Here is a 23,119-nt window from a genome sequence, read left to right on the forward strand (position 1 = left end):
AGGAGCACAGACAGCAAAACAAATGTCACAGGGGTGATAACCTTTCCCTATGTTTTCCAAAAAGCTTAAAATAGATTTTTTTGGCTGGAGCTAAACACTTTAAAAATGTACCAGTTCAAAATTACAAACAGATTCTACTTAACAACAAACCTACAGTCCCTGTTTGCACCGCCTGTATACTGCCGTTCAGAGTTTCTAGGGCCTGGGGGCCCCACACCTTTCTTTGTTTTTATGTGGGTGCGGGGTTCCCCTTAATATCCATACAAGACCCAAAGGGCCTGGTAATGGACTGGGGGATGGGGGGTACCCATGCCGTTTGTCTCACTGATTTTCATCCATATTACCGGGACCCGACATTACATTAAAGCCGTAAGCAGTTTTAAATTACTTTTATTCCTTTAAAAATGTAATTTTGCTCTCGGACTGTTCTAAGCACGGGAAACACGCGTCACTTTGCAGGCATACTATAGACACACCCCAGGTACGATATTTAAAGGAATATTTCACTTTTTTTTTTCACTTTAAGCATCATTAACCCCTTCCCGACTGGGAACGTTCGAGTCTCATAGACTTCAATGGGGTTCTAACGTTCGTGCGAAGTTTCAGTCCGTTCGCAAGTTCTGGTGCGAACTGAGCCGGGGGGTGTTCGGCTCATCTCTACTCTTCAGGCATAAAATGATTTTATAAACGTGTGCAAAAAACCCCCCAAAAATGGCACTGACAGCAAAAAGGGTAATTAAATGACTTTGCCAGGTTTGTTATTAGAACGACTCTCTGACACCGCACAGTATTTGTGAGTGGAAAAAAACCTTGCGCCAATACCTAATGATAATTGTAATTAAGCTTCTCTCCGCACCCTCCTCTCTGAACAGCTGGGACGCTGAGTGAGGACATGCAGGCTGGCTGGAGATGGGTGAGAGCCACCGGACTGGGCTGAATGGCCCCTAATTGCTCCGCTCTCCCATTCAACTTAGGCGCTTGTGCAGGCTGTGCTGGTGGACCCATAGTGGTGGTGTGAGAGGCGCACGCCCCCCCCTTGCTTGTCAGCAGTCTGTGATGAGACAAAACAGCTCCAGCAGCAGCGGCACGCGTGTCTGGTGGAAAGTCTTGATGCGGTGAAACCCGACTCCAAGGACGAACGTGTGGACGCTGGATAAAGGTGAAAGCCTTTCTTCCTTTCTCCCCCTTTGTCTCAATTGACTTTTTTATCTATTTACTGGCCTGGACTAGACAAGATTGTCTGAAAGCAATTATAGCTATGAGGTTAAGCAAGATAGGGTCACAAAACTGACACCAGAAAACTATGAAAAAGTCAAGAAAGTCACTTTAATGGAAAAAGGCACTGGTTATTTGATTTACACAAAACTATACTTTGATGGTTAAAAGCACTCAGTTTAAAAAATTAATTTTGTGTTCTTGGAATGTCCGGGGGATGGGAGATCCAGAGAAAAAAGCAGCAGTCCATCTGATTGTAAAAACATATGAGGCAGCTATCCTTTGCCTACAGGAGACACACCTTACTAAATCTTCTATTCCTCAACTGAGGTGGCGGGGCTACTGTACACAATTCCACTCAGTTCACTCCTCTTATTGCAGAGGAGTGAGCATCTTTATTAGATCTGGGGTGGCATTCTCTTGTATACAGTCTAAGATAGACGAATTAGGCCGATACGTTTTCCCTGTACGGCAAGATCGAAAATGGATCTTGCGTAGTGGTGAATGTATACATTCCTCCCCCTTTTGACGTTTCGATCCTTTGTGGGCTGACCGAGTTTCTCCTGGATAAGCCAGGGGTGACGGTAATAGTAACAGGGGATTTCAACATGGTAATGGACCGGAAATTAGACAGGTTCCCCCAGGGACATATACGGGTAATACAGGGGATGCCCTGCTTTCTAATTTTTTTTGAAAGAAACCGGATTGAGAGACATCTGGAGAACACGTTATCCGGAGACCCGTGAGTATTCATGTTTTTCTAGGACACACTCAACTCTTTCCAGGATTGATTTGGTCTTGGGGAATGAGATGATACCCCTGATAAAAAATGTGAATTATAAACCAAGAGGCCTGTTGGACCATTCTCCGGTGACAGTGTCATTAGAGTTGAGCGAACGTAATCTTCCAGGGGGGTGGAGGTTAAGCCCCTTTTGGATTGAACTGATGGGGGACCCGAATGAGATATTGGTGTCCCTGGGAGAGTTTATTGACTCGAACCGGGGCACTGCCCCCGAAGGAATAGTTTGGGACACTTTGAAGGCTTTTTTGCGTGGTATAATGATACAACAGATTTCAAAAATTAAAAAACAGACGAAGGATTGGGAGAGTCTGATTGGGCAGAGGGTAACAATAGCGGAAGAACAATATATTTATAACCCGACACACTCGGGAATTGGACAGAAGAGCAACACAACTACCGTCTAGTAACCCTCCAGAAGACAGAAAACAAATATCTTTTTCAGAGATGAGCTGCTTTCGGGGAGGGGGAAAGTGTGGGCCGTATGCTGGCGCAACTGGTCAGGGCAAACTCCCCCACTTCTGTGGTACCTACGATTACTACAGAGGATGAAAGAGCAACTTCATATACTCCAGAAATAGTGGGTAAATTTAAAGAATGTTACGAGGACCTGTAAAGTTCTCACCAGAATGAGATGAGGGAGGGAATGGACAGGTTTTTTTAGGGACCTGAATCTCCCCTTTCTTACCGAGAAGGATAGAGTAGAGTTGGACCGTCCCATAACACTAGAGGAGATGCAGCAGATCACTAATGAGATGGCAAGGCAGAAATCCCCGGGCCCAGACGGCCTCCTAGCCGAGATTTATCAGCATTGTGGGAAGGTATTGTTTCCTGAGCTTCTGAGGGTATTGAATAGCTCGCTGCTAACAGGAGTGCTCCCCCCCATCAATGATGGATTTCACTATAATTACCATACATAAGGAGGGCAAAGACCCTCTTGATGTTGCCTCATATAGGCCCATTGCTCTGCTGAATACAGATATGAAAATCCTTGCAAAGGTCTTGGCGGTTAGGTTGAACACAGTCATAGCGAAACTCATCCACCCCAACCAAACGGGTTTTATACCTGGAAGAAAAACTAGTACAAGAACAATAAATCATAGAGAATACATGAAGGGTAATACTGAGTATTACCAGGGAGGTGGACTTTTTAGGCTGAGAAACAATGGAGAAGATATAGCAGTATAAAAATATAAATTTATTGAGAATTACAAATATATAAAAGAATAATGTAAAGGAATGACAATAGTAACATATATGCATCTATGATTATTGTACAGTGAGCCCTTGTATGTCTACGTGTTTCGCCGTTAGGCTTCCTCAGGACACGGCCAAGGTTCACAGACGAGACAGAGAAGAGAATATGTCTCTCTATCTTATTTTGAAATGCAAAATCATGTACATCACGGTAGGAGAGAGAGAGATTTCAATCAGAAGTTAGAAAGCATATGGAGTATAGCTGAATATATACACAGGGGCATGTAGAGAGTATTCCTGATTACAGGAGCGGCCATCAAACAAGGAAGGGCCATCAACGGATACACCGCATTGAATCCTGGATTTAGTCTCAGCAATGCCGGTGGCTATAAAAAGCCCAAAACCAGATCGCTGCATATTAAGAATATGAGTAACACAGCGTGCCCCTGGGAGACAGCAATCCACTGCACATTGTCACGGCATGCCGTGTTACTCATATCCTTAATATACAGCGATGTGGCTTTTGGGCTTTTTATAGCCACAACGGGAGACGTTTGGATCCTCCATTGAGCTGGAGGTAAAACGTTGCCTACTGGGACTAGTGGAGGGAGTGGGAAATCCAGGAAACACCCAGGTAGCTGTCATGAGATGCTTTTTCCAAGCAAGGAACCTGATTGCCCGGAGATGGCAGTCGGCGTCGCCTCCGTTCAGTGGGGAATGGCTGAATAGCATGAATGGGGTAATTCTTAAGGAGAAATCAATATATACAAAACCAGGGGCGTTAAAGAAATATGACTTGATTTGGAAACTCTGGTGGGAAGCAAGAGACTTTATTGTGTAATGTCTACTAGTCTGGAAAAAAAAACAAAAGGTCGGGTAATGACTTAAAAGAAAATAGACCTTGAGAGACCGCAAGATGAGTGAATGAGAGGAATGGATGAAGTTGAGATGATGTAGCGAATTGGTTGTGAATTTAGAGTCAAATTGACTTCTAGACAGGTCCTCCTGTAGGACGACCTCCCCACAAGGCAATAGTCAACATGTGTATAGTTGATATTACACTTATTGCTTTTAAGGGGGGTGGAAAGTATGGGGGAGGGAAGTTGGGCGCTGGAGGAAATGCCTGTTTTGATACTTAGTGTAAAATTTACGAAATTTGTGAATAAAGAAATAAAGTTAAAAAAAAAAAGTTGCTCCCCAAATAGCTTGTAGGAGACCTTCTGTGCAGTAAATGTGAAGTGATAATAGGGGGCGCTGTGACTACGAATTAGAAATATTCCTACATATATCAGTTTGTGAATTTTGCCGAAATATATATCACCTTAAATATACAGAAATTTAAATATGCATAACTCTGAGTATTATAAATAAAAAAAAGTCCATATTCATCTGTGATTGTTCAAAAAATAAAAACGTGGTTGGTAAATCAATATGTGTAGATATCCTCCAATGCTTACAAACATCCAACACCCAAAGTGCTCTTCTAAAATATCTGCTCACCAAACAGCCATGACCTCTTTACCCAAAAAGAAGGTCAGAATTTGCTTGTGCTGCTACCTTGCAGCTTGGTGTGGTATCGCAGACAGCCCAACACTATGTTCTTCTCTCCCCCACAGCGGGTGACATGAGTTGAGAAAAAGACGAAGTGGACCCAAATAGTGTAAAATTGCTTGGTTTATTAAAACAAATGGTAAAAACAAAATGCCTGCTTACATTGCTAGGTGCCTGTGTCCCGGCACTAGATGATATTGCAAATGTGGTTAGATGGAGCCGTGCTGAGCCCTGCTCATGCTGGATTCGGCGTGCATTCCACCACCGCTGGAGATAGAACCGGAAGCTGGGACTCGGAAATGACGTCAACCGAAGGCGCCTCGACGTACGTTTCGTATCGCTACGTCATCACGCTTCATAGGAAAGATCTAATAGTTTTTAACCATTCCCCAGTGTAGCGCACCCCTTAAAAAGCTGCTAGTGAATTTGGTCCCTTTTCCCTCCTTGTAACACACAGTTAGGAACACAGAATTTTCTTCACTCTTACATTGGCTCAGAGAAAAAGTCTAAGGCTGAATTCACACTGGCATTAACAGGAGGCGTTTGAGAGGCCCCTAAAATGCCTATGCACAAGATACAATAGACAGCACATAGTGCTGTTCACACTGTTAGCATCGGGGCGCTTCAAAATTTAAGCCTCATGTCGAGTCAGGAGTAGGGATGAGCCGAACACCCCCCTGTTCGGTTCGCACCAGAACATGCGAACAGGAAAAAAGTTCGTTCAAACACGCGAACACCGTTAAAGTCTATGGGACACGAACATGAATAATCAAAAGTGCTAATTTTAAAGGCTAATAAGCAAGTTATTGTCATAAAAAGTGTTTGGGGACCTGGGTCCTGCCCCAGGGGACATGGATCAATGCAAAAAAAAAGTTTTAAAAACGGCTGTTTTTTCAGGAGCAGTGATTTTAATAATGCTTAAAGTCAAACAATAAAAGTGTAATATCCCTTTAAATTTCGTACCTGGGGGTGTCTATAGTATGCCTGTAAAGGGGCGCATGTTTCCTGTGTTTAGAACAGTCTGACAGCAAAATGACATTTTGAAGGAAAAAACCCATTTAAAACTACCCGCGGCTATTGCATTGCCAACAATACACATAGAAGTTCATTGATAAAAACGGCATGGGAATTCCCCAAAGGGGAACCCCGAACCAAAATTAAAAAAAAAAAGACGTGGGAGTCCCCCTAAATTCCATACCAGGCCCTTCAGGTCTGGTATGGATTTTAAGGGGAACCCCGGCCAAAATTAAAAAAAAAAAAAAAAAAAAAAGACGTGGGGTTCCCCCTAAATTCCATACCAGGCCCTTCAGGTCTGGTATGGATTTTAAGGGGAACCCCACGCAAAAAAAAAAAAAAAAAAAAAAAACGGTGTGGGGTCCCCCCAAAGATCCATACCAGACCCTTATCTGAGCACGCAACCTGGCAGGCCGCAGGAAAAGAGGGGGGGACGAGAGTGCGGCCCCCCCCTCCTGAACCGTACCAGGCCACATGCCCTCAACATTGGGAGGGTGCTTTGGGGTAGCCCCCCAAAACACTTTGTCCCCATGTTGATGAGGACAAGGGCCTCATCCCCACAACCCTGGCCGGTGGTTGTGGGGGTCTGCGGGCGGGGGGCTTATCGGAATCTGGAAGCCCCCTTTAACAAGGGGACCCCCAGATCCCGACCCCCCCGTGTGAAATGGTAAGGGGGTACTTACCCCTACCATTTCACTAAAAAACTGTCAAAAATGTTAAAAATGACAAGAGACAGTTTTTGACAATTCCTTTATTTAAATGCTTCTTCTTTCTTCTATCTTTCTTCATCTTCTGGTTCTTCTGGTTCTTCCTCCGGCGTTCTCGTCCAGCATCTCCTCCGCTGCGTCTTCTATCTTCTTCTCCTCGGGCCGCTCCGCACCCATGGCATGTCATGTCTGGCATGGCATTTCTCGGCTCGTCGTAGTGTTGTACATCACTGCGTTCTTGACGGTTGTAAGTTCAGCGAACTTTTGCGTGACCGTGTGTATGCAAGGCAAACTTGAGTGGAATCCCGTCTGAAAAGCTGTCATCTCTTTTTCCGATGAGAAGTCTGATCGTGTGTAAGGGTTTTTTAGGGTATTTATTGGAATGGGGACTTGGATGGGGATAGGGAACATGGGATATCCACTGAAACAACCTGAGGACTACTCTAAACTAGGAGGGTGCCATACCAATATCAGAGGGAATCAAATCAATGATCAGGAAACACTAGCATATTATAATATGCAATCAAAAGGTTGGGGACAAGGTGCAGAATTTATCCAAGATCTCTTTCCAAATGAGCTGCAATGTAAAGAACATAGTTATTAAAAAGAAAATCTAATATACCAAAAGAAAAAGAAAGGATGAAAGATAAGTTAAGGGTCAGTACTTGCAGCATTTGTAACTTTCTTGTTACCTTAAAATGAATGCGGTAATTAAGAGTTTAATCCATTTTTTTTCTCTTTATAAAGAACGTTGTGGAACACCAGGTGAAAAGGAAGGAGCCATACTACAAGGTAACTGGAATGCTGAAACATTTTCACCAGGAACTGTAGCAACATTTACCTGTGTCAATGGATATATCCGAGATGGACCTATTAGAATGGCCTGCTTTGAAGGTTCATGGTTAGACATTTCTAGAGGACAGTGCAAAAGTAAGTTGTTAATTATCATTAATTTAGTAAATTATATAATGATATAGAATATTATACAATAGAACATTATAAAAAATATACTATAGAATTGTAATAAAGTAAAATTTATGTTTTCCACATGCACCTTCATTACGTTAGGGGATCAATTTATAATTGATAAAATAAATATTCCATCAGGGTTAACAACTATAAATCCATTTGGGTACCCTGCATTCTTTATCCTATCACATACTTCACTAAGAGGAAAGATTAATAATCCCCCCCCCCCGGCTCCTGATGACTCCTGACTAGGGATGAGCCGAACACCCCCCGATTCAGTTCGCACCAGAACCTGCGAAAGGACCGAAAATTCGCACGAACGTTAGAACCCCATTGACATCTATGGGACTCGAACGTTCGAAATCAAAAGTGCTAATTTTAAAGGCTAATTTGCATGGTATTGTCCTAAAAAGGGTTTGGGGACCCGGGTCCTGCCCCAGGGGACATATATCGATCCAAAAAAAAGTTTAAAAAAACGGCCGTTTTTTCGGGAGCAGTGATTTTAATGGTGCTTAAAGTAAAAAAAAAAAGTGAAATATTCCTTTAAATATCGTACCTGGGGGGTGTCTATAGTATGCCTGTAAAGTGGCGCGTGTTTCCCGTTATTAGAACAGTCCCTGCACAAAATGACATTTTTAAAGGAATAAAAGTCATCTAAAACTGCTTGCAGCTTTAATGTAATGACGAGTCCTGGCAATATGGATGAAAATCAGTGAGACAAACTGCATGGGTACCCCCCAGTCCATTACCAGGCCCTTTGGGTCTTGTATGGATATTAAGGGGAACCCCGCACCCAAATTAAAAAAAAGGAAAGGTGTGTGGCCACCAGGCCCTATATACTCTGAACAGCAGTATACAGGGGGTGCAAACAAGACAGGGACTGTAGGTTTCTTGTTAAGCAGAATCTGTTTGTAATTTTGAACTGGTACATTTTTAACGTGTTTAGCTCCAGCCAAAAAATCTATTTTAAGCTTTTTGGAAAACATAGGGAAGGGTTATCACCCCTGTGACATTTGTTTTGCTGTCTGTACTCCTCTTCAGAAGATTTCACCTCACTTTCTGTCCCAATGACAAATGTTTTTTGAAAATGTGGGTTTTTTAGTGAAACAAGGATTGGTGATAAAGCATCAGTGGAAAGGAGAAACGTTTTTCCCATATTAACTCTTGCAGGAGAGAATTTCCCTTCCTAGGGGTAGATTTCATCTCACTTCCTGTTGTCTCCTTCCGTTTGCAAGTTGGATGTTTGAAAGTAGGGTCCTGCCCTATATACTCTGCAGAAATTTGGGCCTTAGGTGTTGGTGTTGCCACAGCACTGTAAGCCCTCACAGGGCCCTGCTGTGAAATATTAGATCAAGAATTGTAATTACATGCCCCTGTTGAACAGGGGCAGAAAAATTGGGCTTTTGGTGATGGTGGTGGTGTCAAAACACTGTAAGTCCTCACAGTTACTCTTGGTGGGTGCAGAAACAGGCCCTGCTGTGAAATATTAGATACAGAATTGTAATTACATGCACCTGTTGAACAGGGGCAGAAAAATTGGGCCTTTGGTGGTGGTGTTGGTGGTGCTGGTGCCACAACACTGTAAGTCTTCTCAGTTACTCTTGGTGGGCGCAGAAATGGGCCCTGCTGTGAAATATTAGATCAAGAATTGTAATTACATGCACCTGTTGAACAGGGGCAGAAAAATTGGGCCTTTGGTGGTGGTGTTGGTGATGCTGGTGCCACAATGCTGTAAGTCCTCACAGTTACTCTTGGTGGGCGCAGAAACTGGCCCTGCTTTGAAATATTAGATCAAGAATTGTAGTTACATGTCCCTGTAGAACAGGGGCAGAAAAATTGGGCCTTAGGCACATGCCACAACACTGCAACCCCTCACAGATACTCTAGTTGGAGCGCAGGAACGAGCCCTCGTGCAAAACATTGCATCAAGAATTGTAATTACACGCCCCTGTTAAACAGGGGCTGAAAAATTGGGCCTTAGCCACTGGTGGCGGCGCCCAGAACCAAAAATGTTCTTAGAAGCTATCAGCAAGATCATTGAGGAAGAGGATAATTACTCAGCATAACAGGATAGTCACTCAGCATCAGCATTGGCAGTCTTGAAGGGATCTGACATTTCAAAAAAAATTATTCGGTTACATCAGCATCAGGTGCTTGGTAGCTGGTGGTGATCCAAGACCGATTCATTTTTCTGAAGGTCAGTCGATCGACCGAGTTGGTGGACAGAAGCACCCTGTGATTGGTTACAAAGCCTCCAGCAGCACTGAATGTGCGTTCCGAAAGAACGCTGGATGCAGGACAGTAGCTCAATTGCATACTGTGCAAGCTCTGGCCAGTGATCCATCCTCAATACCCACTAACCCAGAGGATTTTCGGTGGGAAAGGTGTCCAAGTCAGATCTTGCCCCTAGGTATTCCTGCACCATGTAAAACAGACGCTGGCGATGGTTGCTGGAACCAATCATACCTTGGGGCTGCGGACTAAAAAATTGTCTGAACGCATCGGTCAGACGGCCACCTTCTCCACCGCTCCTTTTTTGACTGACCGAAGCCTCAGCAACACGTTGTCCAGGAACAGGAGTTTTTAACCTCCCAGTCTCTGGGAACGCATTGCACAGACCTTTCTGCAAGGCCTCCCGAAGATATTTCATCCTCTGCTCCCTCAGCGACGGCAAGATAAGGTCCGCAACCTTACCCTTGTAACGTGGATCAAGGAGGGTTAACAGCCAGTATTGATCCCTCTCCTTGATACCAAGAATACGAGGATCCTTCGCAGGCTTTGCAGGATCTGGGAGGCCATGCAGCGTAGGTTTGCTGAGGCATTCGGTCCAGAGTCCTCTGGGTCACTAAGGACAACATGATCCGCAGCCACCTCCTCCCAGCCACGTACAAGTCCATGGGTTTCTTGGGACTGTAAATGATCCCTTAAAAAGTGCTGCTGATGCCCAGTGCCAGGCTCCACCTCCATGCTGACACAATCCTCCTCCTCCTTCCTCTCCTCTCCTCTGCCCCTCCCCCTCCCGATAAAGGGGGCCTTGAGAGCTAAAGAAGTCCTCCTCGTTCTGCCTCAAGTGCCCTGTCCATTATTCCACGCAGCGTGTGCTCCAACAGGTGGACAAGGGGGACAGAGTCACTGATGCATGCACTGTCACTGCTCATCATCCTCGTGGCCTCCTCAAATGGTAACAGGACAGTGCATGCATCCCTGATCATGGCCCACTGGCGTGGGGAAAAAAAAACCAAGCTCCCCTGACCCTGTCCTGGTGCCATAGTCGCACAGGTACTCATTGATGGTCCTCTGCTGCGTGTGCAGCTGCTGCAGCATGGCCAACATTGAGTTCCACCTGGTGGGCATGTCACAGATTAGGCGGTTCTTGGGCAGGTTAAATTCCTTTTGGAGGTCTGCCAGCCGAGAACTGGCATTATACGACCGGCGGAAATGCACACAGACTTTCCTGGCCTGCCTCAGGACATCTTGTAAGCCTGGGTACCTGCCCAAGAACCGCTGCACCACCAAGTTAAGGACGTGAGCCAAACAGGGCACATGGGTCAGTTGTCCCTGTCGGAGGGCGGAGAGGAGGTTGGTGCCGTTGTCGCAAACCACCATTCCTGCCTTAAGTTGGCATGTCGTCAACCACCTCTGAACCTGCTCCTGCAGAGCTGACATAATCTCTGCCCCAGTGTGGCTCCTGTCCCCCAAGCACACCAGCTCAAGCACCGCATGGCATCTTTTGGCCTGCGTACTTGCGTAGCCCCTTGAATGCCTACGGAGCACTGCTGGTTCTGAGGACAAAGCACAGGAAGAGGCCATGGAGGAAGAAGAGGAGGAGGGGGTGGAGGTAAGAGGTGTGTCAGAATCACCAGTAGTGGCATTTTGGAGGCGTGGTGGTGGAACAACCTCGAACACTACTGCACCTTGTCCTGCATCCTTCCCAGCTGCCAGCAGAGTTACCCAATGCACCGTGAAACTTAGGTAACGTCCCTGTCCATGCCTGCTGGACCATGAGTCAGCGGTAATATGCACCTTACCGCTGACCGCCCTGTCCAGCGAGGCCAAGACATTGCCTTCCATATGCCGGTAGAGAGCCGGAATCACCTTCTGTGAGAAAAAGTGGCGTTTGGGAACCTGCCACTGAGGAACCACACATTCCACAAACTCACGGAAGGGGGCAGAGAGTCTACCAACTGAAAAGGTAGCAGTTGAAGTGCTAGCAATTTTGCCAAGCTAACATTCAACCGCTGGGCATGTGGATGGTTCGGAGCGAACTTCTTTCTGCGGTGCAGCAGCTGGGGCAGGGATATTTGCCTGGTACAATCTGATGTCGGTGTACCGATAGCAGATTGCCCGCAAGTACTTGGCTGTGACGCACCTAATTCTACACCTTCATTCCTCTCAGTGCAGGTCTCGGAGAGGACTGAAGGTATAGTGGAGTTGGAGACCCCAGCTGATGAGGAGCAAGGAGAGGTCCTCTTTGTTCTTTGGTGTGGGTCTTTGAGGTACGCTTGCCAACGAACTGCATGGCAGGTCAACATATGTCTGGGCAAGCATGTGGTGCCCAAGTGGGAGATGTTTTGGCCATCGAGATACGCTTGAGACATATGTTACAAAAAGCAGCAGTGCGATCTGATGCACTTGTCTCAAAAAAGGCCCACACCAAAGAACAAGAAGAATAACGCGCAGAGACAGCAGTGCCCTGCACATGCGGAGCTCTGCGGTGTGATGCAGTCAGTGTGCTGCCCTTAGGCTGGCCCCTGGAGGGCATCCTGCCTCTCTCCTCTCTGGCACCCACGTGGAGTCAGTGACCTCATCATTCCCTCCCTCCTCATCACTGGAGCAAACCTGGCAGTATGCTGCAGCAGGGGGAACATGACTGCCAGATTGCTGTCCTTCTTGGGCACCCCCTCTGTCTGGGCTCACGTTACTGCCTTCCTCTAGCTAAGTACCATCATCGGAGCCTTCAAAACGCTGGGCATCCTCCTGGAGCATGTACCAAACACTGTGGTCAAACAGTTCGAGGGACTCCTCAGAAGGACATGGTGGGGCTAGGGAAGGAGTCACTGATGCCATAGAGCCGAGGGAAGAGGCCATGTTGGCAGCTGCTTTGCCAGACAAAGTACCCTGAGCCTTGGTGAGAGAGGATGAGGACGGCTTGGTCATCCACTTGACCAAGTCTTCCGCATGTTGCAGCTCAACACGGCCAGCTGCCGAAAAAAAGGGCAAGCGTGTCCCACGGCCACGTGCTGATGAGGATGCACCGTGTCCACGACCAGCACTGTTGCCTCTAGACACAGAGCCTGCTTGCCCTCTTTTATTGGCTTGTGACTGTCTGCCTCTCCTTGTTGACCTTCCAGACATACTATTGGCCTGCAGTGAGCTGCCCAAAACTGGGGGGTGTGTGTGTGTGTGTGTGTGTGTGTGTGTGTGTGTGTGTGTGTGTGTGTGTGTGTGTGTGTGTGTATATATATATATATATATATATATATATATATATATACATATATATACATACATATATATACACACACACACACACACACACACATATACACACACATACATATACACCGATTATACTGCAGCTAGCAGAATCAACTGCCTGCCTGTAGTATTATTAGTGTGATAACACCTGCACTTGTCTTCAGGTAGCTATACTGTAGGCGCAACTGTGCAGGGTACACAGTATAGTAACTGGAAATACTTGAAAGAGCCTACACAAGCACCTGGCTGCAGGTAGCTATACTGTAGGTGAGACTGTGCAGGGTACACAGTACAGTAACTAGAAATACTGTAAAAACACCTGCCTGCCAGTATATTAGGAAGAGAAGAACAGGATCTAGCTAAACTGAATACAGTGTATGTATGTATATATGTGTGTGCGCATATATATATATATATATATATATATATATATATATATATATATTTATATTAACCTGGGAGACAGGTAGCAGGTACAGAGCTCCCTGGGATGAGCAGTCTTTCAGGCACAGATACCAAATCCAGTGAAATTGTGACAAACAGTGCTGTGTTTATTTGTGATTAGGGATGAGCCGAACACCCCCGTTCGGTTCGCACCAGAACATGCGAACAGGAAAAAAGTTCGTTCGAACATGCAAACACCGTTAAAGTCTATGGGACACGAACATGAATAATCAAAAGTGCTAATTTTAAAGGCTAATATGCAAGTTATTGTCATAAAAAGTGTTTGGGGACCCAGGTCCTGCCCCAGGGGACATGGATCAATGCAAAAAAAAGTTTTAAAAATGGCTGTTTTTTCAGGAGCAGTGATTTTAATAATGCTTAAAGTCAAACAATAAAAGTGTAATATCCCTTTAAATTTCGTACCTGGGGGGTGTCTATAGTATGCCTGTAAAGGGGCGCATGTTTCCTGTGTTTAGAACAGTCTGACAGCAAAATGACATTTTGAAGGAAAAAACCCATTTAAAACTACCCGCGGCTATTGCATTGCCGACAATACACATAGAAGTTCATTGATAAAAACGGCATGGGAATTCCCCAAAGGGGAACCCCGAACCAAAATTTAAAAAAAAAAAAAAAAATGACGTGGGAGTCCCCCTAAATTCCATACCAGGCCCTTCAGGTCTGGTATGGATTTTAAGGGGAACCCCGCGCCAAAAAAAAAAAAAAAAAAAAAAAAAAACCGGCATGGGGCCCCCCCAAAAATCCATACCAGACCCTTATCCGAGCACACAACCTGGCAGGCCGCAGGAAAAGAGGGGGGGGACGAGAGTGCACCCCCCCTCCTGAACCGTACCAGGCCACATGCCCTCAACATTGGGAGGGTGCTTTGGGGTAGCCCCCCAAAACACCTTGTCCCCATGTTGATGGGGACAAGGGCCTCATCCCCACAACCCTGGCCGGTGGTTGTGGGGGTCTGCGGGCGGGGGGCTTATCGGAATCTGGAAGCCCCCTTTAACAAGGGGACCCCCAGATCCCGGCCTCCCCCGTGTGAAATGGTAAGGGGGTACTTACCCCTACCATTTCACTAAAAAAACTGTCAAAAATGTTAAAAATGACAAGAGACAGTTTTTGACAATTCCTTTATTTAAATGCTTCTTCTTTCTTCTATCTTCTTTCATCTTCTGGTTCTTCTGGTTCTTCCTCCGGCGTTCTCGTCCAGCATCTCCTCCGCGGCGTCTTCTATCTTCTTCTCCTCGGGCCGCTCCGCACCCATGGCATGGGGGGAGGCTCCCGCTCTTCTCTTCTTCTTTTCTTCTCTTCTTCATTTTCTTTTTCGGGCCGCTCCGCATCCATGCTGGCATGGAGGGAGGCTCCCGCTGTGTGACGGCGCTCCTCGTCTGACAGTTCTTAAATAACGGGGGCGGGGTCACCGGGTGGCCCCGCCCCCCTCTGACGCACGGGACATGACGGGACTTCCCTGTGACGTCACGGGGAATGCCACAGGGAAGTCCCGTCATATCCCGTGCGTCAGAGGGGGGCGGGGTCACCGGGTGGCCCCGTCCCCCGTTATTTAAGAACTGTCAGACGAGGAGCGCCGTCACACAGCGGGAGCCTCCCTCCATGCCAGCATGGGTGCGGAGTGGCCCGGAGAAGAAAATGAAGAAGAGAAGAAGAGAAGAAAAGAAGAAGAGAAGAGCGGGAGCCTACCCCCATGCCATGGGTGCGGAGCGGCCCGAGGAGAAGAAGATAGAAGATGCCGCGGAGGAGATGCTGGACGAGAACGCCGGAGGAAGAACCAGAAGATGAAGGAAGATAGAAGAAAGAAGAAGCATTTAAATAAAGGAATTGTCAAAAACTGTCTCTTGTCATTTTTAACATTTTTGACAGTTTTTTAGTGAAATGGTAGGGGTAAGTACCCCCTTACCATTTCACACAGGGGGGGGGGCCGGGATCTGGGGGTCCCCTTGTTAAAGGGGGCTTCCAGATTCCGATAAGCCCCCCGCCCACAGACCCCCACAACCACCGGCCAGGGTTGTGGGGATGAAGCCCTTGTTCTCATCAACATGGGGACAAGGTGTTTTGGGGGCTACCCCAACGCACCCTCCCAATGTTGAGGGCATGTGGCCTGGTACGGTTCAGGAGGGGGGGGCGCACTCTCGTCCCCCCCTCTTTTCCTGCGGCCTGCAAGGTTGCGTGCTCGGATAAGGGTCTGGTATGGATTTTTGGGGCGGGGTTCCACTTAAAATCCATACCAGACCTGAAGGGTCTAGTATGGAATTTAGGGGGAACCCCGCGTCATTTTTTTTTTTTAATTTTGGCCGGGGTTCCCCTTAAAATCCACACCAGACCTGAAGGGCCTGGTATGGAATTTAGGGGGACTCCCAAGTCATTTTTTTTTTTTTTTTTTAATTTTGGTTCGGGGTTCCCCTTTGGGGAATTCCCATGCCGTTTTTATCAATGAACTTCTAGGTGTATTGTCGGCAATGCAATAGCCGCGGGTAGTTTTAAATGAGTTTTTTCCTTCAAAATGTCATTTTGCTGTCAGACTGTTCTAAACACAGGAAACATGAGCCCCTTTACAGGCATACTATAGACACCCCCCAGGTACGAAATTTAAAGGGATATTACACTTTTATTGTTTGACTTTAAGCATTATTAAAATCACTGCTCCTGAAAAAACGGCCGTTTTTAAAACTTTTTTTTGCATTGATCCATGTCCCCTGGGGCAGGACCCAGGTCCCCAAACACTTTTTATGACAATAACTTGCATATTAGCCTTTAAAATTAGCACTTTTGATTTCTCCCATAGACTTTTAAAGGGTATTCCGCAGCATTCAAATTTGCCGCGAACACCCCAAATTGTTCGCTGTTTGGCGAACTTGCGAACAGCCAATGTTTGAGTCGAACATGAGTTTGACTCGAACTCGAAGCTCATCCCTACTACTGAGGACCATTTCACCATTACAGAGTCTTTCCTTTTCATAAGGTCTGTCAGTGGGGCAGCTATAGTTGCAAAATTTGGGATAAATCTTCTATAATACCCCGCATTGCCAAGAAAGGCCCTGACCTGCTTCTTGTCTGCAGGACGTGGCCATTCCTGGATGGCTTCTAATTTATTCACTTGAGGTTTTATGACACCACGCCCAATAGTGTAGCCCAAATACTTGGCTTCCTCTAGACCAATGGCACATTTTTTGGGATTTGCTGTAAAACCTTCTTTGAAGAGGGAATCAAGGACAGCCTGGACACGGGGCAAGTGAGACTCCCAGTCAGTGCTATGTACCACTATGTCATCTAGATATGCTGCTGCATATTGTCGGTGGGGTCTTAGAGTCCTGTCCATGGCCCTCTGAAATGTCATGGGGGCATTTTGCAACCCAAAAGGCCTTTTTTTTTTATTGAAAGGAACCCTCCGGGGTCACAAATGCAGTCTTCTCTTTGGCGCTACCAGTCAGGGGTATTTGCCAATAACCTTTTGTCAAGTCCAAAGTGGTCAGATAGCGAGCCTTGCCAAGTTGGTCTATAAGTTCGTCCACTCTGGGCATTGGGTACGTGTCAAACTTTGTCACTGCATTAAGCTTCCTGAAGTAATTACAGAACCTCCAAGTGCCATCCGGTTTTGCGACTAACAAGATGGGGCTAGACCAGTCACTATTGGATTCCTCAATGACATCTAGCTCCAACATTCTTTTAACTTCCTCGCTGATGTCCTTTCACCTCGCTTCAGGAATTCGGTACAGTTTGAGCGTGACACAGACCCCTGGTTCAGTAACAATATCATGCTGAACTGCTGAAGTCGTGCCAGGTAACTCTGAAAATTTCTCTCTATTTCTTATCAGGAATTCTCTAGTTTCCTGCTTTTGGGAATGACAGGGTGTCTGGAATAGTGACCTCGGGGATCAGAAGGGACTCAGCACCCTTAGGCGTTACCGGGAGGGACCTCGCAGTTAACGCCAGTCTATCCTTCCAGGGCTTTAACAGGTTTATATGGTAAATCTGTTCGGGCTTCCTTTTCCCTGGTTGATATACCTTCTAATTGACCTCCCCAACTCTTTCAATTACTTCAAAAGGGACCCTGCCACTTAGCCAGGAACTTGCTCTCAACTGTGGGAACTAACACCAGGACCCTGTCACCAGGTGAGAAAACACGGAGTTGGGCCCCCCTGTTGTATATTCTCTGTTGGGCTGCTTGGGCCTGCAGTAAGTGTTCTTTTACCATTGGCATGATTGCTGCAATCCTGTCCTGCATTTGAGCGATATGCTCAATGACACTTTTATGGGGTGTCTGCTCCCCCTCCCAAGTTTCTTTGGCTATGTCTAAGAGTCCCAGAGGGTGTCTCCCATAAAGCAACTCAAATGGAGAGTACCCCGTGGAGGACTGGGGAACCTCCCTGATGGCAAACATCAAGTATGGTATCAGGAAGTCCCAGTTTTTCCCATCCTTGTCAACAACCTTTTTTAACATGCTCTTTAATGTCTTATTGAAGCGTTCCACCAAGCCTTCTGTTTGAGGATGGTACACTGAGGTTTGCAATTGCAACACCTTAAATAACTTGCACAGCTCTCATGTTATTTGTGACATAAATGGGGTGCCCTGGTCTGTAAGGACTTCTTTAGGGATTCCAACACGACTGAACACCATAAACAGCTCTTTGGCAATGTTTTTAGCAGACGCGGTGCGTAAGGGAATGGCCTCGGGGTAACGGGTAGCATAATCCATGATTACAAGGATATGCTGATGACCTCGGGCAGACTTGGGGAGTGGACCCACAAGGTCCATGGCAATCCTCTCAAAGGGCACTTCAATAATGGGCAAGGGCACTAAAGGACTTCGGAAGTGTTGTAGTGGGGCTGACATCTGACACACAGGACAGGATTGACAATAATTCTCAATATCCTTCTGTATCCCGGCCAATAAAACCTGCGCAACACCCTTTCAGTAGTTTTCTCAACCCCTAAATGACCTCCTAGCAAGTGCCCATGGGCAAGTTCCAACACCACCCGTCTGTATGGCTTAGGGACCACCAACTGTTCAACCACTTCATCATTTTTTTTACATACACGATACAGTAAATCCTCATTGCTGCTAAAATAAGGAAAACAGAGCCTGTCCCCTGATTCGACAGGTACATCATTAATTACCATTACATTTTCCCAGGCCCTGGCAAGGGTTGGGTCTTTTCTCTGCTCGGTACCAAAATTTTCCTTGTGTACATTAAGGTCAGCAAACTCCAACATAGGCTCAGATTCAGCAGATGGCTGTCCAGCTCCACTGGTTGTGGGGACCTCCTTAGGCTCCTCCAGCTCTCCTGCCATAACTGAGAAAGGAAAACCCGGGGAGCCCTGAGAAGAGTCCCCTGAACCCACATTGTCAGTAGCGGCCAGGAGTTCTGGCTCTTTCACTGAGTCAGCTACTGCGACCGGGTCGGGACGATCCCACAGTTCCCAAAACTTAGGGAAGTCTCTACCAACGATGGCCTCGTGCACCAAGTGGGGCACAAGTCCAACCGGATGGGTCACCGTACCTAAGCCAGTTTTAAACTGAACAGTGGCTATAGGATACTCGCGGGTATCCCCATGTACACAGATCACAGCAACTTTTTTAGCATGCAAATTCACAGTTTCAACCATCTCAGCTGTAACCAAAGTCACTAGACTTCCAGAGTCCAGCAAGGCCGTAATAGGCTTATTATTAACAGTAATTTGGCACATGTGTTTTCCCATACTTGGTGCTGCAGCGCATGAAACAGCAGCAAACATAGACTGCCTTCTAATAGATCACACTGCATTGGTTCATCTGTCAATGGACAGTTTGCTGCAACATGTCCCAGTTCTTGGCAACGAAAACACCTGATGTTTCCCCAGTTTGGTTTGCTGAAAGGCAGTAGCTTCCCTTGTTTGAGATGCCAAATTTCAGTCCTGGCACCAAAAATCCTCCCTCCTATTTCCTTGCCATGCTTACCACCCACATCCCCTGGAACAGTCTTACCGGTTGCCTGGGGAGACCGTGGCTTTGGGTGGAAAATCTGTGCGCCTGTAGGGGTGGTGACCAGGCTCTCTGCAGCAAAGTACCTTTCAACGAGTTCCACGAGGTTGTCCACCGAGTTGGGGTCTCCTTGACTCACCCACTTCTGCAGGGGAACTGGTAGTGACCTCAGGAACCGGTCCATGACCACACGCTCCACTATTTGTGGCCCAGACAGGGATTCTGGCTGTAGCCATTTTCTCACCAAGTGAATTAGGTCGAACATCTGCGATCTTGGAGGCCTCTCGTCTTGGAAGAACCAACTGTGGACCCGCTGTGCTCGAACTGCCAAGGTGACACCAAGTCGCGCCAGGATTTCCCGCTTGACCTTTTCATAGTCTCCTGCTTCTGCTGACTCCAAATCATAGTAGGCCTTCTGCGATTCTCCAGACAGCAAGGAGGCGACCAGTCCTGCCCACTGGGTTTTGGGCCAACCTTCCCTCTCAGCGGTCCGTTCAAACGTTAAGAGAAAGGCCTCTGGATCATCATCTGCAGTCATCTTAGAAAGAAAGCGACCCACATGGATGGCTGAGGGCTTGTCTCCAACAACATTAACTTTAGCAGGTGACCACTGTGCTAGCGTCTCCACAACAGCAGCCAGGGTTTTCCTATCCTCTTTTGCATCAGTGGCTAGCTGTTCAAACAGCCTCTGCAATAGCTCCTGTACAGCACCAATCTGTTGGCACAGCGCCTTGGTTTGCTGTGCGATAGCGTTTGTTTGCTGCTGTGTAGCGTTTGCTTGATGCAGTGCAGCGTTTGCTTGTTGCTGTGCAGCGTTGGATTGTTGCTGTGCAGCGTTGGATTGTTGCTGTGCAGCGTTGGATTGTTGCTGCGCAGCGTTGGATTGTTGCTGCGCAGCGTTGGATTGTTGCTGCGCAGCGTTGGATATCACCAATTGTTTTAGGATTTCCTCCATGTTTAGTCACTCTAGGTACTGGCCTTTTAAGTAGTAACTTACTACAGCTGGTCGCAGTCTCCACCATATGTAACCTGGGGGACAGGTAGCAGGTACAAAGCTCCCTGGGATGAGCAGTCTTTCAGGCACAGATACCAAATCCAGTGAAATAGTGACAAACAGTGCATTGTTTATTTGTGATATATATGTCTATATACAGGTGCTGTACAGTGTTCCAAAAAAAACAAATAGGAACAAAAATAGCCAAAACAAAACCTATCCGTGTTTCGGCACTAACTAAACAATATTTACAGATCCTAACTACCAGGCTGAGCAAGCCTACAGCTTGTCAGCTTCCACATACCTTTTTGCTCTCCTACACAGAAGTTGTCTAAGTATCCCAGGCCAAGAGCAAAGGCTGTCTGCTCAGGTGAGCTTAAATTAGCCTGAGGGAGAGGACCAAGACCTGAACTGGACCATGGATCAGAGATCCCTGAATGTGTATGAGGAGCCTGGGAGATGTATAAACCCCGAACAGGACTTTTCCTGGCTCTCTCTGGGACGCTCTGCTACAATATTATATATATATATATATATATATATATATATATATATATATATATATATATATATATATATATATATATATATATATACACAAAATACACTGTAACTGCAGCTAACTGACTCGACCTGCCTACTCTATCTAACTTAAATCAAGTTACACTGTCTGTGTGTGTCTCTCTCTCTCTCGGAACACACCTACACAGGGCCGCCGTGCAGGCGGCCTTATATAGTGTGGGGCGTGTACTAAACCCTAAGAGCCATAATTGGCCAAAGCCTCCTTGGCTTTGGCCAATTACGGCTCTCTATTCAGACAGCGCTGTGATTGGCCAAGCATGCGGGTCATAGTGCATGCTTGGCCCATCATCAACCAGCAATGCACTGCGATGCAGCAGTGAATTATGGGCCGTGACACGCCACTCGAATTTGGCGTGAACGGCCCATATCATTCGTAATTCGGCAAACGACCGAACAGACGATGTTCGAGTCGAACACGCGTTCGACTCGAACACGAAGCTCATCCCTACTCCTGACATCTCCAGCCATTTGAATTTGTTTTTTTGCTTGCACAGCATTCCCCCACATGATTATGCAATTAGAGCTAGTATGGATTTATAACCATACCATGCATGTAAGGGAAGCGATTCCTAGGCTATCGATACTAAGGAATTTACATATTCTTAACCTGCATTAATAGTGTTAAAACAAGCCATGCCTGTCTTCTGTAGCTGCATGTACTCTGAAATTATTTATCCCTAAAGAGTTAGGTTATCAAAGACAAGCGAGCACTGTCCTTTTCCCGTGCCCTACACATACTCTTGTAATGTTGTTGATGAGCTTAGTGTCTGAGCGCAGGGAGAGCACACTGCACATGTGTGGGGCTCAGGAGAAGAACGGCACTCACTCTGTACTGCTAGAGAGCACTCATCCTAATGGCTGCTCTGTCCTAGAAAAAACACAGTAGAGTTTGGATAACTGTTGTTAGGTTTTCCTTATAGTGAAAATTGCCTACATGTAAGGAAATATCACTAAAGCATATTTTTTAAAGCTGATTCGTTTACAGTTCTGTAATGGTGTTTAGGGACAGCATGGGGCATTTTTGAATATGGTGAACTAACCCTTTAAACCTTTTGCAGTCAGCAACATGGTGACACAGAACCGCATCCAGCTGCATTCCCTCTTCTGCTATTAGCTTAGGCTCTGCTGAATAAAAGAAGAGCTGTCATCAGTTACTAAGAAATAACTATTCATCAAAAATGTGACACCCCTCCCTGCCACTGCCACCTCTGCTCCTGCCATGTTTCCTCTGCTTACCCTTTTGATTACAGATCCCCTGGCTTACTGAAATCCCCTCGACTTTCTAAACTTCTTTCCCTCCCACTGATTCAACTCCACCCCCAGCCTTGATACCCTCCCTGCAGCTCTGAACCCTTGGCTCACCCCACCCTGCACGTTTCTCTACCTCTCCCTCCCACTGGCTGTCAGCAGCTATTGGGCACACTGGGATCGATGTGAGAATGAAGAGCATAGGGTTGATAAACATGTCATGTTTACTGATCTCTGCCTTTCCTGAATTGACACAGTGAGTGCTTGATGACTCCTGTAAACTGTGTATACTATGCTTCCAGTTTCTGAAGAACAGAAAGCCTGTGTACAAAGCACTACCTATTCATTCATTCATTCATTGCAGAGAAGGGGATTGGGGATCTGTGTCTGTGCTTGAAAAGTGAGACATTAGGGGTCTGTTCAGAACCCTGACAGTTCACCAACGTGCCCTCCACCACCACCACCAGGGCTGTTAAAAAATATTAAAAAAAAAAAAAACAAAAAAGAACCAATATTAAGGGCCAACTCACATGAGCGCTGTGGCCCATACTGTGTCAATGATCAGATTGTTTATGCAGTTTGAGCTTCTTTCAGGTACCTCATGTTATTCTGTTGGAATGCAGAAACTGTACAGAAATAGCTGCAGATCCTAATTTGACAGGTGTGCAGTTGAGTGGCCCTGAATGCACACGATTTGTGTTTGGGGCCATGCACCCACACCCACGCGCTTGTCCAATTGGGACTTGCAGCTGTGTTTTTACAACCACTGCTTCTCCATAGAGTAACGTAGAATAGTTGCATGCAGCTTCAGGTGGCAGCAGCCACATAAACAAGCCGCCGATTCATGCTGTACAGGGCACAGCATCTGTGTCAATGAGCCCAAAGACATCATTCACACACAGAATATGCAGTGCACTAACACACTAAGGGTCCAT

At 46.4% G+C, this 23,119-nt stretch overlaps 1 protein-coding gene across 5 annotated transcripts in view; it reads left to right on the top strand.

The window, feature by feature from the left end:
• The window catches only part of LOC141103386 (coagulation factor XIII B chain-like), a 1,015,098-nt gene that overhangs the window by 105,152 nt on the left and 886,827 nt on the right, over positions 1-23,119 (top strand). For all 5 annotated transcript variants that reach the window (XM_073592904.1, XM_073592906.1, XM_073592905.1 and 2 more), the window contains exon 2: positions 7,231-7,413. In XM_073592904.1, the coding sequence (XP_073449005.1) occupies positions 7,231-7,413 (183 nt within the window). The remainder of the gene's footprint in view (positions 1-7,230; positions 7,414-23,119) is intronic.

Source organism: Aquarana catesbeiana, linkage group LG07 (genome assembly GCF_042186555.1).
Source record: "Aquarana catesbeiana isolate 2022-GZ linkage group LG07, ASM4218655v1, whole genome shotgun sequence".
Lineage (NCBI taxonomy): Eukaryota > Metazoa > Chordata > Amphibia > Anura > Ranidae > Aquarana > Aquarana catesbeiana.